The sequence below is a fragment of the Hirundo rustica genome, chromosome 4 (assembly GCF_015227805.2).
Source record: "Hirundo rustica isolate bHirRus1 chromosome 4, bHirRus1.pri.v3, whole genome shotgun sequence".
In the NCBI taxonomy this organism is placed as follows: domain Eukaryota; kingdom Metazoa; phylum Chordata; class Aves; order Passeriformes; family Hirundinidae; genus Hirundo; species Hirundo rustica.
The window spans coordinates 541,146-562,154 of NC_053453.1; the positions used below are offsets into that span (position 1 = coordinate 541,146).

General features: G+C 55.9%; 1 protein-coding gene across 1 annotated transcript in view; it reads left to right on the plus strand.

Moving 5' to 3' along the window:
• The window catches only part of AHCYL2 (adenosylhomocysteinase like 2), a 42,833-nt gene extending 23,754 nt beyond the window's left edge, over positions 1-19,079 (plus strand). Inside the window, 10 exon segments of the mRNA XM_040062148.2 lie at positions 2,240-2,264; positions 2,266-2,302; positions 5,848-5,938; positions 8,111-8,181; positions 8,327-8,421; positions 10,724-10,822; positions 11,911-11,979; positions 12,051-12,129; positions 13,697-13,817; positions 16,624-19,079. Of these exon segments, the coding sequence (XP_039918082.1) occupies positions 2,240-2,264; positions 2,266-2,302; positions 5,848-5,938; positions 8,111-8,181; positions 8,327-8,421; positions 10,724-10,822; positions 11,911-11,979; positions 12,051-12,129; positions 13,697-13,817; positions 16,624-16,630 (694 nt within the window). The 3' untranslated portion in view covers positions 16,631-19,079.
• The last annotated feature ends 1,930 nt before the right edge of the window (positions 19,080-21,009 follow it).

Here is a 21,009-nt window from a genome sequence, read left to right on the forward strand (position 1 = left end):
AAAAGGGAGGAATTCCCTCAGGGAATGGAGAAGGATTCTCACAGGGAAAGGGGAGGGATTCCCACAGGAGAATGGGAGGGGATTCCTACAGAGGAATGGGAGGAATTCCCACAGGGAAAGGGGAGGAATTCCCACAGGAAAAGGGAGGAATTCCTACAGGAGAAGTGGAAGGAATTCCCTCAGGGAAAGGGGAGGAATTCCCTCAGGGAAAGGGGAGGAATTCCTACAGGGAATGGGGAGGAATTCCCTCAGGGAATGAGGAGTAATTCCTACAGGAAAGTGGAGGAATTCCACAGGGAATGAGGAGGAATTCCCTCAGGGGAAGGGGAGGAATTCCTCAGGGCTCTGCTCTGCTGCCCTTTGGATCATCCCGTGTGTCAGAGGAGAATAAAATCCTTCCTTACCCAGAATTCCCGTCCTGTCCCTCTCCCCTTCAGATAAAATCCGGGTCATTCACCGTCCCTGCCCTTCCTCCTTCCCCTCTTTATCCCTCTTTTCTCTTTATTCCCGTTGTTTTCCTGGAATTGTGTGTCCGTGCCCTTCCAGCCCCAAATTCCATCGCGGGCCGAGCCGAGGCCGCGCCGGGTTTTGTCCTCGTGCCGCCGTCTGTGGCTCTGTACACGGACAATCCCAGAATTCGGGATGTGCAGGGGGGTGGAAATACGGGAACAGAATTCCAGAAAAGCTGTGGCTGCTCCTGGAAGTGTCCAAGGCCAGGCTGGATGGGGCTTGGGGCAACCTGGGATAGTGGGAACACCCATGGGATCAGTGGGATGGGATCAATGGGATCAATTGGATCAATGGGATGGGATCAGTGGGATGGGATCAATGGGATGGGATCAATGGGATCAATGGAATGGGGTCAGTGGGAATCGATCAATGGGATGGGATTGGATGGATCAGTGGGATCAGTGGGATCTGTGGGATCACTGGGATCAGTGGGATCAGTGGGATCAGTGGGATCTGTGGGATCTGTGGGATCAATGGGATCTGTGGGATCAGTGGGATCAGTGGGATGGGATCAGTGGGATCAAATGGGATCAATGGATCAACGGAATGGGATCAGTGGGATTAATGGGATGGAATCAGTGGGATCAGTGGGATCAATGGGATGGGATCAATGGGATTTACAGGATGGGATCAATGGGATGGAACACAATGGGATCAGTGGATTAAGGGAATGGGATCAGTGGGATCAATGGGATGGGATTGGATGGAATCAGTGGGGATCACTGGGATCAATGGGATCAATGGGGTCAATGGGATCTGTGGGGTCAATGGGATGGGATCCAGTAGGGATAGGATCAATTAGATCAATGGGATCCGTGGATCAAGGGATCAATGCGATGGGATCAATGGGATCAATGGAATGGGATCAATGGGATGGAATCAATGGGATCAATGGATCAATGGAATGGGACCAATGGGATCAATGGGATGGGATTGGATGGGATCAGTGGGATCAATGGGATCAGTGGGATGGGATCAATGGGATCAATGGATCAGTGGAATGGGATCAATGGGATGGGATGGGATCAACAGGATCAATGGGATCAATGGGATCAATGGGATCAATGGGACGGGATTGGGATTTAAGCTCCTTTTCAACCCCCCCAAAAAATCCTGGGATTCTCTGGAAGCACCTTGGAATTGAGTTGGAATTCTGGCCCAGGAATTGAGAAGGGGGTCGGGGCAGATGGGAGCAGAGGTGCCTGGAAGCTGCTGTGGGGTTTTGGCTGAATTCCCGTGGAAAGCGGAGGGAATTCACCTTCCCGGGCCGCAAACCTCTCTACTCCAGAGCTAAAATAGCCTGGAATGTAGGACACGCTCGGGGAGGGAGCGGGAGAGACCAGAGGAAGGGAAAAGCTTCCTTTGGGAAAAGCTCTGGGATTCTGGCGAGGAGCTCCCACTCGCCTTGGGGGGCGTTTGGGGTCGACGACACAAAAACTCGGATTAAAGGGGATTTTTTGGAGAGGGTTTTCACTGTTTCGGGAAAAGGGAAAACGAATAAAAATCAAACCCAAGGGCTCCAAACCCCAATCCCATCCTTTTTGCTGGAAGAACAAAAGAACCCCCCCACCCTTCCGAAAGGAAAAGGGAATTTTTGTGTGTGTGTGTGTGTGGGTTTTGGCTTTTCTCTCTCCCCCGGGATTTCGGGGATGCAGGATCCAGTGTGGATCCCTCCTTGGAGCAGCCTTTAGTTGCGGTTTTGGTTTATTTTGCTTTTGTTTTCCCTCAGCCTCAAGAGGACGACGGATATGATGTTTTGGAGGGAAGCAGGTGGTGGTTTGTGGGCTAGGGGGAGGTAAGGGGCTCCATTTCCTCAGTTTCCCCCAGTTTTCCCACTGGGAATTCCGTGGGTCAATCCTTCTTCGCTCTGCACCTTCGGGACCCTCCAAACCTCGGGAGTTTGCCAAAAACTGAAAGTTTTCTGTCGTTCATTTATCATTAAAGAGATGCCAAAGCCGAACCTTAAAAAAAAAAATTACATTAAATATTCTGAATATCTTTAATACCTGGATATTGGCACGCCCAGGTATTGATACAACACTTATTTATTTAACTTTAATATTATATTTAATCAGATTTCGCTACCTTTATATTTCTCTTTAAATGTATTTGTTACATTTGCTGATTTCACTAAAATCAGAGGCTCTGCGGGCGTTCTGGGCATTCCAGTGTGGTGGAGGGAGAATTAATCTTGATTTATCCCTTCACCCACCCTCTCTCCACGTGGGAATATTCCCCTTTTCCCGGTTTTTCTCAGGACCAGCCCACGCCAATGCCCTGCCGGGATGTTTTTTTCATGTCCAAAACAGCTGGAATTCCCGTTTTTTCCTGCTGTAATCACATTTTTTCTGGGGGGTGGGGGAAATAATCCCCGGGACCGAAACCAAGTGGGGTTTTCAGTGCCTCCCTCCCCTAAGCCAGGCCTAAGTCTCGGATGGCTCCAAATCCTGGGATTTCACGCGCCACAAACGGGGTTTGATCCCCACCCGAGGAGCCTGGAGGGGCTGGGAAGAATCTCCTGGAGCTGTGAATCCCTTGGGAGGTTCCTGAGCTCCAGCCCCATCCACACGGAGAAACTGAGGCACAGAAAATCCCCTCGGGCCCGAGGGAGAAATCCAAGCTGGAAACAAATCGAGGATTTTTAATGCCCTAAAAAACCAAGAGACTGGGCGAGTTAAGTAAGGAAAAAAAAACCCAAAAAACCCAGTTTGAGGTTCAGTGACGTCGCCTTTTGCAAAGTCAGGTAAATTCAACGTGTAACGAAAATAACAAAATAACGTGGGTACAACAGAGAGAGCAGTTTGTGCAGGGATTTGTGCAAGGATTTGTGTATGAATTTGTGTGGAATTTGTGTAAGGATTTGTACAAGGATTTGTGCAGGAATGTGTGAAGAATTTTGCGTAGGAATTTGTGTAAGAGTTTGTGCAGGAATTTGTGTAAGAATTTGTGAAAGAATTTGTATAGGAATTTGGGCAAGGATTTGTGCAGGAATTTTTTTAGGAATTTGAGTAGGAATTTGTACGAGGATTTGTGCAGGAATTTGTGAAAGAATTTGTGTAGGAATTTGTGCAGGAATTTGTGTAGGAATTTGAGTAAGAATTTTTGTAAGAATTTGAGTAGGAATTTGTGCAGGGATTTGTGTAAGAATTTGTACAGGAATTTGTGCAGGAATTTGAGTAAGAATTTTTGTAGGAATTTGTGTAGAATTTGAGTAGGAATTTGTGCAGGAATTTGTGTAGGATTTGTGCAAGGATTTGTGTAGGAATCTGTGCAGGAATTTGTGTAAGAATGTGTGCAAGAATTCCTGCAGGAATTTGTGAAAGAATTTGAGTAGGAATTGTGTGGAACTTGTGCAGGAATTTGTGCAGGGGATTTGTGCAGGAATGTATGTAGAATTTGTGAAAGAATTTGTGTAAGAATTTCTGTCAGAATTTGTGTAGGAGTTTTGTGCAAGGTTTTGTGCAGGAATTGTGCAGGAATTTGAGTAGGAATTTGTGTAGGAATTTGAGCAGGAATTTGAGTAGGAATTTGTGCAAGGATTTGTGCAGGAATTTGTACGAGGATTCGTGTAGGAATTTGAGTAGGAATGTGTGTAGGAATTTTAGTGAGAATTTGTGCAAGGATTTGTGCAGGAATTTGAGTAGGAATTTGAATTTGCCTTCGCACATTAATTCCAGTTTAGGGTTAATTCTGGCTTAGGACAGGCCCAACAAGGCAGCACTGGATGTTGGAACCCTGGGCACTGAGAATTCCAGGATTTTCTGTGCTGACCCCCAAGCAAACGCTGCGTTGACCTGAGGCCGTGGAAAAGGCTCCAAAATGAAATCCCAGCGCTGGGATTGTGGCTGTGGAGTTCAACAGGAGTGTGTGACAGCACAGGGTGCAAAACTCCGAGCTGGAGGGTTTGGAACACGGCAATGGAGAGAAAGCAAGGTGGAGGATTTAGGGCAGAGGCTGAGTTCTTCTTTTTCACCTCCTTCTCCTCCAGGGCTCTGGCTGGGATTTTGGAATTGGGCAGAAAAATCCGCATTTTTGGTTGGTTACTGGGTTAAAAGTGAAAATAATTCAGGTGTCATTTCATAATTGGACAATTTATCATTAAAAGGCCTTGTAGAGAGAGAGAGAGGGCCATTTTTGGACAGTTTATCCTTAAAAAGCCTCGTAAAGAAAGAGATAAAATCCGTTTTTCACGTCGTTAGCCAGAGCTCACCGCTTGTGACACTGTGCCAGAGAGAAGAATTACCAAACATCTCAATCCAAACACAAAATCATCTCCCGAGCGTTTAATCCCGGCTCCAACACAAGAAAAGATAAAAACCCCATAACTGGAGTCGTGTTTTTACCCGATTGGCTGGAAATAGAGTAGAAATGTGGTGTTGGAGGGTGGCAGCGAGCTCAGGGGTGCAGGCTGGGGGGCTGGGGGGGGCTCTGGGTCCTGTAGGGCTGTGCGTGTGTGGGGCTGTGGGGCTGAGCCCTATGGGGCCATGGGGCTGTGGGTGCTGTGGGGCTGAGCTCTATGGGGCCGTGGGGCTGAGCTCTATGGGACCGTGGGGCTGAGCTCTATGGGACCGTGGGGCTGAGCCCCGTGGGACTGTGGGGCTCTGGGTGCTGTGGGGCTGAGCCCCGTAGGACTGTGGGGCTGAGCTCTATGGGGCCGTGGGGCTGAGCTCTATGGGGCCGTGGGGCTGAGCCCTGTGGGTGCTGTGGGGCTGAGCTCTATGGGGCCGTGGGGCTGAGCCCTGTGGGTGCTGTGGGGCTGAGCTCTATGGGGCCGTGGGGCTGAGCCCCGTGGGTGCTGTGGGGCTGAGCTCTATGGTGCTGTTGGGGCTGAGCCCCGTGGGTGCTGTGGGGGCTGAGCCCTATGGGGCTGTGGGGGCCGTGGGGCTGAGCCCCGTGGGTGCTGTGGGGCTGAGCTCTATGGTGCCGTGGGGCTGAGCCCTGTGGGTGCTGTGGGGCTGAGCTCTATGGGGCCGTGGGGCTGAGCCCCGTGGGTGCTGTGGGGCTGAGCTCTATGGGGCTGTGGGTGCCGTGGGGCTGAGCCCCATGGGTGCCGTGGGGCTGAGCCCTATGGGGCCGTGGGGGCTGAGCCTATGGGGCTGTGGGGTGCCGTGGGGCTGGAGCCCCAATGGGTGCTGTGGGGGCTGAGCTCTATGGTGCCGTGTGGCTGAGCCCTGTGGGTTGCTGTGGGGCTGAGCTCTATGGGGCCGTGGGGGCTGAGCCCGTGGGTGCTGTGGGGCTGAGCTCTATGGGGCTGTGGGTGCCGTGGGGCTGAGCCCCATGGGTGCCGTGGGGCTGAGCCCTATGGGGCCGTGGGGCTGAGCCCTGTGGTGCCGCTGCAGGTGGGCAAGGGCTGCTGCGCCGCGCTCAAGGCCATGGGCTCCATCGTCTACGTCACCGAGATCGACCCCATCTGCGCCCTGCAGGCCTGGTAAGGGCCGGCTCAGCCAGGCCGGAATTCCCGCTGCTCCCGGGGATTCCCTGCGCCCGCAGCTCCGGCCTGGGGCCAGGAAAGGGCCTGAAACAGCTCCCAGTTCATCCCATCCCAGTTTATCCCATCCCAGGAAACGGCCCTGCCCTAAAACAGCTCCCAATTTATCCCATCCCAGTTTATCCCATCCCATCCCAGGAAAGGGCCTGAAACAGCTCCCAGTTCATCCCATCCCAGTTATCCCATCCCATCCCAGGAAAAGGGCCCTGCCCTAAAACAGCTCCCCGTTTATCCCATCCCAGGAAAGGGCCTGAAACAGCTCCCAGTCCATCCCATCCCATCCCAGTTTATCCCATCCCAGTTTACTCCATCCCAGTTTATCCCATCACAGGAAAAGGGCCCTGCCCTAAAACAGCTCCCAGTTTATCCCATCCCATCCCAGGAAAGGGCCTAAAACAGCTCCCAGTTTATCCCATCCCATCCCAGTTTATCCCATCCCATCCCAGTTTATCCCATCCCAGGAAAGGGCCCTGCCCCTATAACCTCTCCCAGTTTATCCCATCCCATCCCAGTTTATCCTATCCCATCCCAGTTTATCCCATCCCATCCCATCCCATCCCAGTTTATCCCATCCCAGGAAAGGGCCCTGCCCCTATAACCTCTCCCAGTTTATCCCATCCCATCCCAGTTTATCCTATCCCATCCCAGTTTATCCCATCCCAGTTTATCCCATCCCAGGAAAGGGCCCTGCCCCTATAACCTCTCCCAGTTTATCCCATCCCATCCCAGTTTATCCCATCCCATCCCAGTTTATCCCATCCCATCCCATCCCAGTTTATCCCATCCCATCCCATCCCAGTTTATCCCATCCCAGGAAAGGGCCCTGCCCCTATAAACTCTCCCAGTTCATCCCATTCCATCCCAGTTTATCCCATCCCATCCCAGTTTATCCCATCCCATCCCATCCCAGTTTGTCCCATCCCAGGAAAGGGCCCTGCCCCTATAACCTCTCCCAGTTTATCCCATCCCATCCCAGTTTATCCCATCCCAGGAAAGGGCCCTGCCCCTATAACCTCTCCCAGTTTATCCCATCCCATCCCAGTTTATCCCATCCCAGGAAAGGGCCCTGCCCCTATAACCTCTCCCAGTTTATCCCATCCCATCCCAGTTTATCCCATCCCATCCCAGTTTATCCCATCCCAGGAAAGGGCCCTGCCCCTATAACCTCTCCCAGTTTATCCCATCCCACAGCATCCAGGAGTTTGAGGTCGTGGCTTTTGCAGGGATTTTGGGCCGGAGCTGCTCCCTGGCTGTGCCCACCCCTCACCCCGGGCTTTTGGGGTCCTGTGACCCTCACCGAGCCCTCAGGGCCACCAGGACACCCCAAAAAAGGCCGAGCACCCCCTGAGGTCCGACCTCCATCCCCCCACACGCAGCTGGGTTTGGATTCTCCTGCATCCCCAGGGATCCCCAAACCTCTCAGCCTGCTCCCCGCCAGCTCCTTCAAAGGTCATTGGGAGCACTAACGAGCCCTAATTAGCAGAGCTGATGAACTTTGTGGGTTCCTCTGTGCCCTTCATCCATCCTCAGCTGGGAATTTCCAGCAATCCCTGCTCCTGCACGCAGCGGGGGGAAAAGCTCAGGAAACGGGGACGTGCAGCGAGGAAAAAAAAACCAAAAATAAAAAAGGCTTTTTCTTTTTTTGGTAACTGGGATTTTGCAGCCTGCGAGAGGCGCGGGAAGGAGCTTCCACAAATCCCAAATTAAAAACCCCGCAGCCTGCCCTCGTTAGCCCTGAGCTCACCTCGCTGGGGGAGGCTCAGCGGCCCTGAGGGCTCTGCAGGTGCCTAAACTGGGATTTCAGGGGTGTCCAGAGGCACCCGCAGCTTCGGGGTGGTTTTTAGGGCGCTCTAAATCCATCCCAAGCTGGATTCTGAGCTCCTGGAGGTTCCTTGCAGGAGGAGCAGCTCTAAAAATCCCACCTAGGTCGAGAATTGAGGCTTGCAGATGAGAAAGGCTTGGCAGGAGATGGGAAAAAAACCCCCAAATCCCTTCTCACTTCTCACAAACGTCCCAGACCCTCCAGGATGACCCCCAGAAATTCCCAGTGGCCCTGCAGGACGTTAAATTTGGGATCCGGGGGTCACTTTTTCCCCGCTTTTTTCCTCTCAGCATGGACGGGTTCCGGCTGGTGAAGCTCAATGAAGTCATCAGGCAGGTGGACATCGTCATCACCTGCACAGGTACGGGGCGGGAAATTGGGATCCACGCCCCAAAAGGGGCCCAGAGCAGGGCAGGGGGCGATTATCGGGGTTTTGGGGCGATTATTGGGGTTTTGGGGCGATTATCGGGGTTTTGGGGCGATTATCGGGGTTTTTGGCACCGCAGGGAACAAGAACGTGGTGACCAGGGAACATCTGGACAGGATGAAGAACAGCTGCATCGTCTGCAACATGGGGCACTCCAACACCGAGATCGACGTGGTGAGCGCGGGCACACGGGGTTTGGGGTGTGGGGTGTTTGAGGGTGATGGGGGTTTGGGGTTTGGGGTGATGGTTTGGGGTGTTTGAGCGTGATGGGGGTTTTGGGGTGATGGTTTGGGGTGATTGGGGTTTGGGGTGATGGTTTGGGGTGTTTGAGCGTGGTGGGGGTTTGGGGTGAGATGAGGGTTTGGGGTGAGGGTTTTGGGGTGATTGGGGTTTGGGGTGATGGTTTGGGGTGATTGAGGTTTGGGGTGTTTGAGCGTGATGGGGTTTGGGGTGAGATGAGGGTTTGGGGTGATGGTTTGGGGTGATGGTTTGGGGTGTTTGAGCATGATGGGGGTTTGGGGTGAGATGAGGGTTTGGGGTGATGGTGTTTGGGGTGTTTGAGCGTGATGGGGGTTTGGGGTGATGGTTTGGGGGTGATGGTTGGGGTTTTTGAGCGTGATGGGGGTTTGGGGTGATGGTTTGGGGTTTTTGAGTGTGATGGGGGTTTTGGGGTGAGATGAGGGTTTGGGGTGATGGGGTTTGGAGGTGGATGGTTTGGGGCATTTGGGGGTGATGGGGTTTCGGAGGTGATTGTTTTGGGGGTGATGGGGGTTTGGGGTGATGGTTTAGGGGTGTTGAGGGTTTGGTGTGGTGGTGTTTGGGGTGATTGGGGCTTGAGGGTGATGGAGGTTTGGGGTGACGGGGGTTTGGGGTGGTGGTGTTTGAGGTGATTGTTTGGGGTGATGAGGGTTTGGGGTGATGGCATTTGAGGTGATGGCATTTGGGGGTGATGAGGGTTTGAGAGTGATGGGTTTGGGGGTTGACGGTGTTTGAGGGGTGATGGCATTTGGGGTGACGGGGGTTTGAGGGAGATTGTTTGAGTTGATGGTGCTCCGGAGCTGCAATATTTTAGGATGGTGACTCTTTGGGGTGTTGGTGTTTTGTGGAGTTGGTGTTTTGGGGTGATTGTTTGGGGTGATGGTGTTTGGGATAATCCTGTTTTGAGGTGACGGTGCTCTGGAGTTGCAATGTTTTATAATGGTGGTGTTTTGGGGTGATTGTTTTGGGGTGATGATATTTTGGGGTAATCCTCTTTTGAGGTGACGGTGTCTGGAGATGCAATGTTTTAGGATGGTGGTTCTTTGGGGTGTTGGTGTTTTGGGGTGATGATATTTTGGGGTGATGATATTTTGTGGTGATGGCGTTTGGGGTGATGATATTTGGGGTGACGGTGTTTGGGTTAATCCTGTTTTGAGGTGATGGTGCTCTGGAGTTGCAGTGTTTTAGGATGGTGGTCCTTGGGGTGATGATATTTTGGGGTGATGATATTTTGGGGTGATGGGGTTTGGGATAATCCTGTTTTGAGGTGACGGTGCTCTGGAGTTGCAGTGTTTTAGGATGGTGCTTCTTTGGGGTGATGATATTTTGGGGTGATGGCGTTTGGGGTGATGATATTTTCTGGTGTTGGTGTTTTGGGGTGATGATATTTTGGGGTGATGGTGTTTGGGGTGATGATATTTTGGGGTGATGGTGTTTGGGGTAATCCTCTTTTGAGGTGACGGTGCTCTGGAGTTGCAGTGTTTTAGGATGGTGCTTCTTTGGGGTGATGATATTTTGGGGTGATGATATTTTGAGGTGACGGTGCTCTGGAGTTGCAGTGTTTTAGGACGGTGGCTCTTTGGGGTGTTGGTGTTGTTGGGGTGACGGTGTTTGGGTTAATCCTGTTTTGAGGTGACGGTGCTCTGGAGTTGCAGTGTTTTAGGACGGTGGCTCTTTGGGGTGATGGCGTTTTGGGGTGATGATATTTTGGGGCCCCACCACGGCTCTGTCTGTCCTGAGGAAGCCCCTGCAGGAGATAAATCCCCCACCCCCCGTGTCCCAGATGTGTCCCGGTCCCTCCTCGATCCCGAGGGATGCCGAGGAGCGGGAAGGGATCTCCAGCGCCCCGAGCAGGGCCTGGTGCCCCCAGCCTCACCCTTCCCTCGGGATCTGGGAATCCGGCCAGGAGTCCCAAAATCTGCAAAAACACAGGGGAGCCTCCTCTGGAGAATTCCAGAGAATTCCGGGGGGTTTGGAGGCGTTTTCCTGGCTGGAAGGAGCCGTGCAGGGTCCGTGCATCCTCCTCACCAGCTCTTGGCCCATCACCGTGGGGGAGTTTTTGATGCGCTGAGATGACGAAACCAATCCAGGCTGTGACTCCGAGGTGTCACCGGGGTCGGGGTGGGATCCCGGGGCTCCGGCAGGGATTTGCCGCCCTTCCTCACCCCTTCTCCGCGGCTCTGGGGCCGCCCTGAGGTTGGGAGGTTTTGTGTTCCAGGCCAGCCTGCGCACGCCCGAGCTCACCTGGGAGCGGGTGAGGTCCCAGGTGGATCACGTCATCTGGCCCGACGGGAAGAGGATCGTGCTGCTGGCAGAGGTGAGAGGGGCGGCAGGAACCGCAGGCAAACCGTGGAACCCGGGCTCCTGGGATCACGGGGTCGTGGAGGTTGGGAGACGCCTCCGAGAGAGCGGAGTCCAACCGTTCCCAGCCCCCGAGTGCCACATCCACCTGGAAATCCCTGCAGGGATGGGCGCTCCAAACCTCCCCGGGCAGCTCTGCCAGCGCTGGACAAACCTTTCCATGGAGGAATTTTCCCTAAAATCCACCCTGGGGCCGTTCCCTCTGCTCCTGTCCCTGTTCCCTGGGAGCAGAGCCTGACCCCCCCGCAGGCTGTCCCCTCCTGTCAGGGACTTGTGCAGAGCCACCAGCTCCTCCCTGAGTTCCTGGCGTCAAGAAAAAGCTTCCCAGTTTGTCCCATCCCATCCCAGTTTATCTAATCCCAGGAAAGGAGCCCTGCTGCCCCAAAACATTTCCCAGTTCATCCCATCCCAGGAAAGGTCCCTGCCCTAAAGCAGCTCCCAGTTTATCCCATCCCCTCCCAGTTTATCTAATCCCAGGAAAGGGGCATGCCCTAAAACATCTCCCCCATTATCCCATCCCAGTTTATCTAATCCCAGGAAAGGAGCCCTGCTGCCCCAAAACCTCTCCCAGTTTATCCCATCCCATCCCAGGAAAGGAGCCCTGCCCTATAACCTCTCCCAGTTTATCCCATCCCATCCCAGTTTATTGCATCCCATCCCAGGAAAGGGCCCTGCCCTATAACCTCTCCCAGTTTATCCCATCCCATCCCAGTAAAGGAGCCCTGCCCTATAACCTCTCCCAGTTTATCCCATCCCAGTTTATCCCATCCCAGGAAAGGAGCCCTGCCCTATAACCTCTCCCAGTTTATCCCATCCCAGTTTATCCCATCCCAGGAAAGGAGCCCTGCCCTATAACCTCTCCCAGTTTATCCCCCAGGCTTTTCTCCCCCAGGGAGATTCCCCCTCCCCTAAGGGCAGCCACGCCCTGGTGCAGGTGACAAACACCTGGGACACGTCCCTGCTCCTTCCAGCTCCTCCCGTCCCCTCCCCTGGGGCCACAGGCCGCGTTTGGCGCCCCGGCACCAACCGGGTTCTGCTCCCCAGGGCCGCCTGCTGAACCTGAGCTGCTCCACCGTGCCCACCTTCGTCCTGTCCATCACGGCCACCACGCAGGTGAGGGGGCTGCGCCGGGCCGGGGCGGCGCCGGGGCGCGGCGGGCGCTGACACGCGTGTGCTCCGCGCAGGCCCTGGCTCTCATCGAGCTCTACAACGCGCCCGAGGGCCGCTACAAGCAGGACGTGTACTTGCTGCCGAAAAAGATGGGTGAGGAGGGAAAAATGGGGTGAGGAGGGAAAAATGGGGTGGGCACGGAAAAATGGGGTGAGGAGGGAAAAATGGGGTGAGCACAGAAAATAGGGGTGGGCATGAAATAAAGGGATGAGCACGGAAAATAGGGGTGGGCACAGAAAAAAGGGGTGAGGAGGGAAAAATGGGGTGGGCACGGAAAAAATGGGGTGAGCATGAAACAAATGGGTGAGCACGGAACAAAGGGGTGGGCACGGAAAATAGGGGTGGGCATGAAATAAAGGGGTGAGCACGGAAAAATGGGGTGAGGAGGAAAAGAGGGGTGAGCACGGAAAATAGGGGTGAGGAGGGAAAAATGGGGTGGGCACAGAAAAAAGGGGTGAGGAGGGAAAAATGGGGTGGGTACGGAAAATAGGGGTGAGGAGGAAAAAATGGGGTGGGCACGGAAAAATGGGGTGAGCATGAAACAAATGGGTGAGCACGGAAAATAGGGGTGAGGAGGAAAAAAGGGGTGAGCACGGAAAATAGGGGTGGGCAAGAAATAAAGGGATGAGCACAGAAAATAGGGGTGGGCATGAAATAAAGGGGCCGGGTCCCTGTCACAGCTGGGAGATGGCACTGTGCTGTGTCCCTGTCACAGCTGGGAGGTGACACCGGGCTAGGTCACTGTCACAGCTGGGAGGTGGCACTGGTCTAGGTCCTTGTCACAGCTGGGCGGTGGTTCTGGGCTGGGCTGTGTCCCTGTCACAGCTGGGAGATGGCACTGTGCAATGTCCCTGTCACAACTGGGAGGTGGCACTGGGCTGTGTCACTGTCACAGCTGGGAGATGGCACTGTGCAATGTCCCTGTCACAACTGGGAGGTGGCACTGGGCTGTGTCACTGTCACAGCTGGGAGGTAACACTGGGCCAGGTCACTGTCTCAGCTGGGAGATGGCACTGTGCAATGTCCCTGTCACAGCTGGGAGGTGGCACTGTGCAGTGTCCCTGTCACAGCTGGGAGGTGGCACTGTGCTAAGGTCCCTGTCACAGCTGGGAGGTGACACCGGGCTGGGTCACTGTCACAGCTGGGAGGTGACACTGGGCTGTGTCACTGTCACAGCTGGGAGGTGACACTGTGCTATGTCCCTGTCACAGCTGGGAGGTGGCACTGTGCAATGTCCCTGTCACAGCTGGGAGGTGACACTGGGCCGTGTCCCTGTCACAGCTGGGCGATGGCACTGTGCTATGTCCCTGTCACAACTGGGAGGTGACACTGTGCTATGTCCCTGTCACAGCTGGGAGGTGACACTGTGCTGTGTCCCTGTCACATCTGGGAGGTGACACTGGCCTGGGCTGTGTCCCTGTCCCAGCTCTGGAGAGCAGGGGACATCTCCCGGGGGTCCCGTGGGGGCTCAGCCCCGGCAGAGCCCCCTGAGCACCCTGCGCCTCCAGAATGAGCTGTCGGGTGCGAATCGTGGCTTTGGCGGCCGGGGCGGCTCGTCCCACTCTCGGGGTGAGGTGACACCTCCCAGAGACCTCGGGGGGGTCCTGCCTCGGCCCGGGGGTCTCGCTGTGACGGGGCCCGGACTCCTCTGTGCCCCCAGACGAGTACGTGGCCAGCCTGCACCTGCCCACCTTCGACGCGCACCTGACCGAGCTGACGGACGAGCAGGCCAAGTACCTGGGGCTCAACAAGAACGGACCCTTCAAACCCAACTACTACAGGTGCCCTCCAGCCCCGTGCCCCTCACGGTGCCCTCCCGGCCCTCTGCTCCTCCCGGTGCTCTTCCCAGTGCCCTCCAGCCCTCTGCCCCTCCTGGTGCCCTCCCAACTCTGTGCTCCTCCTGGTCCCCTCCCGGTGCTCTCCCAACCCTCTGTCCCTCCTGGTGCCCTCCTGGTGCCCTCCTGGTGCCCTCCTGGTGCCCTCCCAGCTCTCTGCTCCTCTTGATTCCCCTCCCAGTGCCCTTCTGGTGCCCTCCCCAGACCTGTGCCCCTCACGGTGCCCTCCCGGCCCTCTGCCCTCCCAGTGCCCTTCCCGGTGCCCTCCAGCCCTCTGCCCCTCCTGGTGCTCTCCCAGCCCTCTGCTCCACCTGATTCCCCTCCTGGTGTCCTCCCATCCCTCTGTCCCTCCTGGTGCCCTCCCAGTGCCCTCCCATCCCTCTGTCCCTCCTGGTGCCCTCCCAGCTCTGTGCTCCTCCTGATTCCCATCCCGGTGCCCTCCCAGTGCCCTCCCGGTGCCCTCCAGCCCTCTGCTCCACCTGATTGCCCTCCTGTCGCCCTCCCAGCTCTGTGCCCTTCCTGGTGCCCTTCCTGGTGCTCTCCCAGCCCTCTGCTCCTCCCAGTGCCCTTTCCAGTGCCCTGCTGGTGCTCCCAGTCCCCCTCCGACCCTCTGCTCCTCCTGATTCCCCTCGCGGTGCTCTCCCAACCCTCTACTCCTCCCAGTGCCCTTCCCAGTCCCCTCCTGGTGCCCACTGATCCTCTGCTCTTCCTGATTCCCCTCCTGGTGCCCTCCAGCCCTCTGCCCCTCCTGGTGCCCTCCCAGCTCTGTGCTCCTCCTGATTCCCATCCCAGTGCCCTCCCAGTGCCCTCCCAGTGCCCTCCTGCCCTCTGCTCCACCTGATTGCCCTCCCAGCTCTGTGCCCTTCCTGGTGCCCTTCCTGGTGCTCTCCCAACCCTCTACTCCTCCCAGTGCCCTTCCCAGTGCCCCTCCCGGTGTCCTCCTGGTGCCTCCGCTCCTCCTGATTCCCCTCCTGGTGCCCTCCTGGTGCCTTCCCCATCCCTCTGTCCCTCCTGGTGCCCTCCCAGCTCTGTGCTCCTCCTGATTCCCATCCCGGTGCCCTCCCAGTGCCCTTCCCAGTCCCCTCCTGATGCCCACCGACCCTCCGCTCCTCCTGATTCCCCTCCTGATTCCCCTCCTGGTGCCTTCCCCATCCCTCTGTCCCTCCCAGTTCTCTCCCAGCCCTGTGCCCCTCCCGGTGCCCCCCACCCCTCTGCCCTCCTGCCCCGCTGTGGGGCACTCCCGTGGGGGCACAGGGGCTTTCACCGCCCTCGTCCTGAGCGGGCCGGCAGCGGGCAGGGGCCGGTGCCGCTGGAGCCGTGACGGGAGCCCTTTGTGCGTGGCAGCAGCTGTCACCCAGACGTGGTGGCAGATGCCAGCGCCGTGCCACCGGCTGGCTGGCGGCTTTATTTTTAAAGTTTGACGGAGGAGGAGGTGGCACAGGGCGGCCTCGGCCCCGGGGCTGCTCCCACGGGCTCGGCTCCTCTCCCAAGCACAGCCTGGGCACATCCCCAAAATAGCGATTTTCAATGGGAGCCCCTGGATCGCTTCCCTCTCCGCGTTTTTTTATAGCCAGCGCTGCCGTGAATTTCTGCCGTGACGACGGAACGGCTTTGCACAAACGCGGGTGGGATTGGGAGGGTGAAGCCCAGATCCTTTTCCAGCAGGAAATGGGATTTTCTTGGCAGGCAGAGAGCACCAGAACTCTCCCAGTTTGGGGATTACTGGGTTTTCCCAGATCCTGAGGGGTTTTTTTTCCGTGCAAAATCCTGGTGCTTCCCCATGGCTGTGGAGGAATTCCCTCTGGTTCAGTTCTGTGTGCCTGGTTTTGGTGTCTGCCGTGGCCCAGCCCTGGGGGAATGACGTTTGTCCCTGGTTTTGGTGAGGTTTGTTCCTGGTTTTGGTGAGGTTTGTCCCTGGTTTTGGGGTCTGGCATGGCCCAGCCTGAGGGAACGAGGTTTGTCCCTGGTTTTGGTGAGGTTTGTCCCTGTTTTTGGAGTCTGACATGGCCCAGCCTCGTGGGAATGAGGTTTGTCCCTGGTTTTGGTGTCTGATGTGGCCCAGTCTTGTGGGAATGAGGTTTGTCCCTGGTTTTGGTGCCTGATGTGGCCCAGTCTTGTGGGAATGAGGTTTGTCCCTGGTTTTGGGGTCTGGCATGGCCCAATCTCAGGGGAATGAGTTTGTCCCTGGTTTTGGGGTCTGGCATGGCCCAGTCTCATAGCAATAAGGTTTGTCCCTGGTTTTGGGGTCTGGCATGGCCCAGCCCTGAGGGAAGGAGGTTTGTCCCTGGTTTTGGTGAGGTTTATCCCTGGTTTTGGTGTCTGATGTGGCCCAGCCTCATGGGAATGAGGTTTGTCCCTGTTTTTGGTGTCTGATGTGGCCCAGTCTCGTAGCAATAAGGTTTGTCCTTCGTTTTGGGGTCTGGCATGGCCCAACCTGAGGGAATGAGATTTATCCCTGGTTTTGGTGTCTGATGTGGCCCAGTCTCGTGGGAATGAGGTTTGTCCCGTGCACGGAGAGGTCGGGATCCGTCGGGGGTCACCGGGAGTTCCCTGCACTGAGAGGGAACCGCGACCCCTCCGACGTCCCCTGGGCACCTCGGAGGCAGCGAGGACCGAGTCCCCTCCTCCACCGTTCCTGTCCTTGGCGTCTCCCCCTCCCCAAATCCGCCGTGGTGCTGCCGGGGCACTTCTCACCGCTTCCCCGCTCCCCCAGTTCAGCCAGGAGAAGTCTCGCTTTTCCTCCTTCTCCCAGATACTGAGTTCCCGCCGCCGCGTCCCGGAGAATCGCGAGGAACAGCAACGACCGCCCGAGTCTTTCTCAACTACTGTACAGGATGAAACCGCGCAAGCTTCCCACGCTAGAGCCGGGCTTGCTGCCATAGTCGACAGTGTGTTTTAGGTTATTTATTTATTAAATTAGAATACTGTTCACGTGGCCTCCGCCACTGGTGTTCGTCCTGCCGCGGGACTGGGAGACGCTGGATTTTCTTTCCCTTCCTTTTCATTCTTCTCTTTGGGTTCGTTCTTTTTCGGGGCTGGGAGGACGGGGGAGGCGAGGAGGAAGCTGCTGGAATCGAGCCGTGGAATGATCCCTTACTTACCCCTGCTCGCCCCCGCGCTCGGCGGGACCCGGCCTGGGAGCCGCTTTTGGTTTCCTCCACGCGCCGGCGCTTCTCCAGCGGCGCCGGATCCCGGCGAGCCGGGGACTCTCCGGCGCTTTGACGACAAAGCCAAAACCCTCCCTGGCTCCAGGCGCCTGGGGAACTGGAGAAGCCTCTCCGTGCGCCCCGGCGGTGCCCGGGGCCGTGCCCGGCCGGGGAACCTCGCCTTAGCTCTGCCCGGAGCTGCGCCCAAGGGCCGGGAACGGCGCCGAGCGCTCCCCTGGCCGCGGCCCCGCGGCGTTTTTCCTGCTGCTGTCGTTCCGAGTGCCAACCTCTCTGGATCAACCAAAGTCGCGTTCCCGGCGGGGCCCGCGCTGCTGGAAGGGCCTCGCCCGCCGATGCTGCTCGCGCGCCCGGCGGCTCTGCCCGCGCCCAGCGGAGCTCGCCGGCCGCCCGGCTGGGAGGACACGGGTCCTTCTCCGGCCGAATTTCAGTCCTCGTTGGAAACCTTGGGAGTTTTGATTTCCTGGTCCCTATCTGTACGAATCCGGAAATCCCCTTTGGAATGTACGAGACGTCCGCCCCGGGCTCCGCGCGAGGGGAGAGTCGGGCGTCGCCGAAACCCTTTTGGTCGCCTGGAATCTCGGTGTGTCGGAGCTGATGGAGAATAAATTTGCCAGAGTTCCCCGTTTTACCCCAGGATGTGCCACCTGAGCAGAGGGACAGCGTGACCCTTCCCAAGGTGACCCACAGTCCCGTCACGAGGAGAAGGTGACCCTTCTGAAATAAAAGTGCCCAGCCCCGTGAGCACAGGAGCCTTGGTCCTGCTCCCCGTTCGCTTCCCGAGTCTCTCATGGCCTGCGGATCCGTGTTTTGTCCTCCTGGGCTTCTTTGCCGCCACGGGGAACTCTTTTGTGGCAGCTCCTTCGCGCACAAGGAACGGAAAACGGAGGAATTACGGCCTCGAGGCTTTTCCACAGCTCTCAGGAGGTTTGGAGTCAGGTTGGCCGCGAGCCGCTCATCTCCAGAGCAAACGTTCCCATGTGCCGGCTTGTCCCAGGTTTCTCTTTGACATCTCTCAAAATCAGGAAGAAAAACCTTGAAAGAACCTTGAGGAAACCTTGAGGAACCCTGGAGGAAACCTTGAGAAGACCTTGAAATAAACCTTGAAGAGGCCTTGGGAAGGGCTCTGAGAAAGCCTTGAGGAGACCTTCGGGCTTTGAGAAGCTTCCACGTAGACGGATCGCTGACCACCGACTCGAAACGATCTCTGCTCGTTCGTTTTGCCCAGATCCTGAGATTTTTTTTTCGGGAAGAATCCCCTGAGCTATTTGAAACATCCCACGCAGGTCTTTTCTCCCCGAGCTGGATCCTGGTCTGTGCCAGCCCTCGCTGCTCTCTGGGGTCACTGGGGCAGAGCAGCTTTGGGAAGAACGGGAATCCCATCCCGAGCCAACCACAGCCACTTCCCCCTGGAAAAGCCCCTTTCATCCCGACCCCTCTCATCCCCAGAGCCGCGTCCTGCCCTGCGCCTGCTCTGCACAGCCCCGGAGCCCTCCCTGCCCTCTTTCAATCCCCTTTTATCTTCCAGGTAGATAGGAAGGGGGGGGAAAAAAAAAATAAATATATATATATATATTAATACTAAAATCCCACCTGGCTTTTCCCACCTCGATTTTTAAAGCTCTTCTCCATGTTCTGCTTCTCCTGTAAAAGCTTTTTTGGCTCGCTTGGCTTTTTTCCTAATCAACCTGGAATCATATCCTGTGATCATCTCTAAATTAAACGTGTAATGGGGTTTGGTTTCTTTTATCTTCTTCTTCTTTTTTTTTTTTTTTTTTTTTTTTTTTAATGTAACACATTTTTCAAGACTTAGGAAAAAGGAGATTTTAGGTAACACCAGCAAAATCACATAAAGGAAGTTAATTCTGTTCTGAACTTTAAAGCTAATAAGACGAAACTCGTTCATCAGCAGTGAGGAAACGAAAACGTTGCAACCTTAACATTTCAAAAAGGATGTTTTAAATATTAATGTCTGAGTGATTGTATTAGATCAGCAATAAAGACTCTGTAATCTCAAAACACAAATAAAACATTGGAAAACTCAGCCTCTCCCGAACATCCTTGGGGTCGGGCCGGGATTTTGGGGCGGGGGGGACAAGGAGGGATCGGGAATGGGGGTGGGATGAGTGGGGAGCCTTGAGCCGTGTCCAGATAACTCCAGCTGGGGAAGCGGCTCCGAGGCCGTGTCCTTGGGGCAGCCGGGGCTCTTTGGGCTTCTGGGCTGGCGTGTCCTTGGGGAGCGGTGCCGGAACGATCCCGATCCCGTTATCTCCTCTGGAACGATCCCGATCCCGTTATCTCCTCTGGAACGATCCCGATCCCGTTATCTCCTCTGGAACGATCCCGATCCCGTTATCTCCTCTGGAACGATCCCGATCCCGTTATCTCCCTGGAACGATCCCGATCCCGTTATCTCCCTGGAACGATCCCGATCCCGTTATCTCCCTGGAACGATCCCGATCCCGTTATCTCCTCTGGAACGATCCCGATCCCGTTACCTCCTCTGGAACGATCCCGATCCCGTTATCTCCTCTGGAACGATCCCGATCCCGTTATCTCCTCTGGAACGATCCCGATCCCGTTGTCTCCTCTGGAACGATCCCGATCCCGTTGTCTCCTCTGGAACGATCCCGATCCCGTTGTCTCCTCTGGAACGATCCCGATCCCGTTGTCTCCTCTGGAACGATCCCAATCCCGTTATCTCCTCTGGAACGATCCCGATCCCGTTATCTCCCTGGAACGATCCCGATCCCGTTATCTCCTCTGGAACGATCCCGATCCCGTTATCTCCTCTGGAACGATCCCGATCCCGTTATCTCCTCTGGAACGATCCCGATCCCGTTATCTCCTCTGGAACGATCCCGTTATCTCCTCTGGAACGATCCCGATCCCGTTATCTCCCTGGAACAATCCCGGTTTCTGCTCTGGCCCCGCTGCAGACGCTGCTGGGGGCAGCCAAGGGAAATTCCGACCCAAACCTTGGGCGTTTCCAGAGGCTCTGAAGGGATGTGGGACATGAGATGGGGCACCCGGTACCTCCCCGGCCACAGACCCACACAGTCACCCCAAAAACAGCTGCACCCCCTTTCACTGGGTGTGGGAATGGGAATGGGAATGGGAATGGGAATGGGAATGGGAATGGGAGTCCTGCTCGCTCCCACTGCTGCCCCAGGGCCCCGGGATCTGCCTGGCACCAAAATGGGGAGAACGAGTTTGGACCAAATGGGGAGAACGGGGTTTGGACCAAATGGGGAGAACGGGGTTTGGACAAAATGGGGAGAACGGGGTTTGGACAAAATGGGGATAACGGGGTTTGGACAAAATGGGGATAACGGGGTTTGGACAAAATGGGGAGAATGGGGTTTGAACAAAATGGAGATAATGGGGTTTGGACAAAATGGAGAGAAGCGGGTTTGGACAAAATGGAGATAATGGGGTTTGGACAAAATGGAGATAATGGGGTTTGGACAAAATGGGGAGAACGGGGTTTGGACAAAATGGAGATAACGGGGTTTGGACAAAATGGGGATAACGGGGTTTGGACAAAATGGGGAGAATGGGGTTTGAACAAAATGGAGATAATGGGGTTTGGACAAAATGGAGATAATGGGGTTTGGACAAAATGGGGAGAACGGGGTTTGGACAAAATGGAGATAACGGGGTTTGGACAAAATGGGGATAACGGGGTTTGGACAAAATGGGGAGAATGGGGTTTGAACAAAATGGAGATAATGGGGTTTGGACAAAATGGGGAGAAGCGGGTTTGGACACAATGGGGAGAAGCGGGTTTGGACAAAATGGGGAGAAGCGGGTTTGGACAGCCCGTCTGACCGGGTGCTCCGGTGGGTGCCTCGGGTGAGACCTTCAGCCCTGCCCGTGCTGGGGCAGCTGCAGCCCCACAGGTGCCCCTGGCCCCTCTGTGGTTACCCCAGGGGCACCTCTGACACCACCAGCTCCAGCTCTGCTGCCCCAGT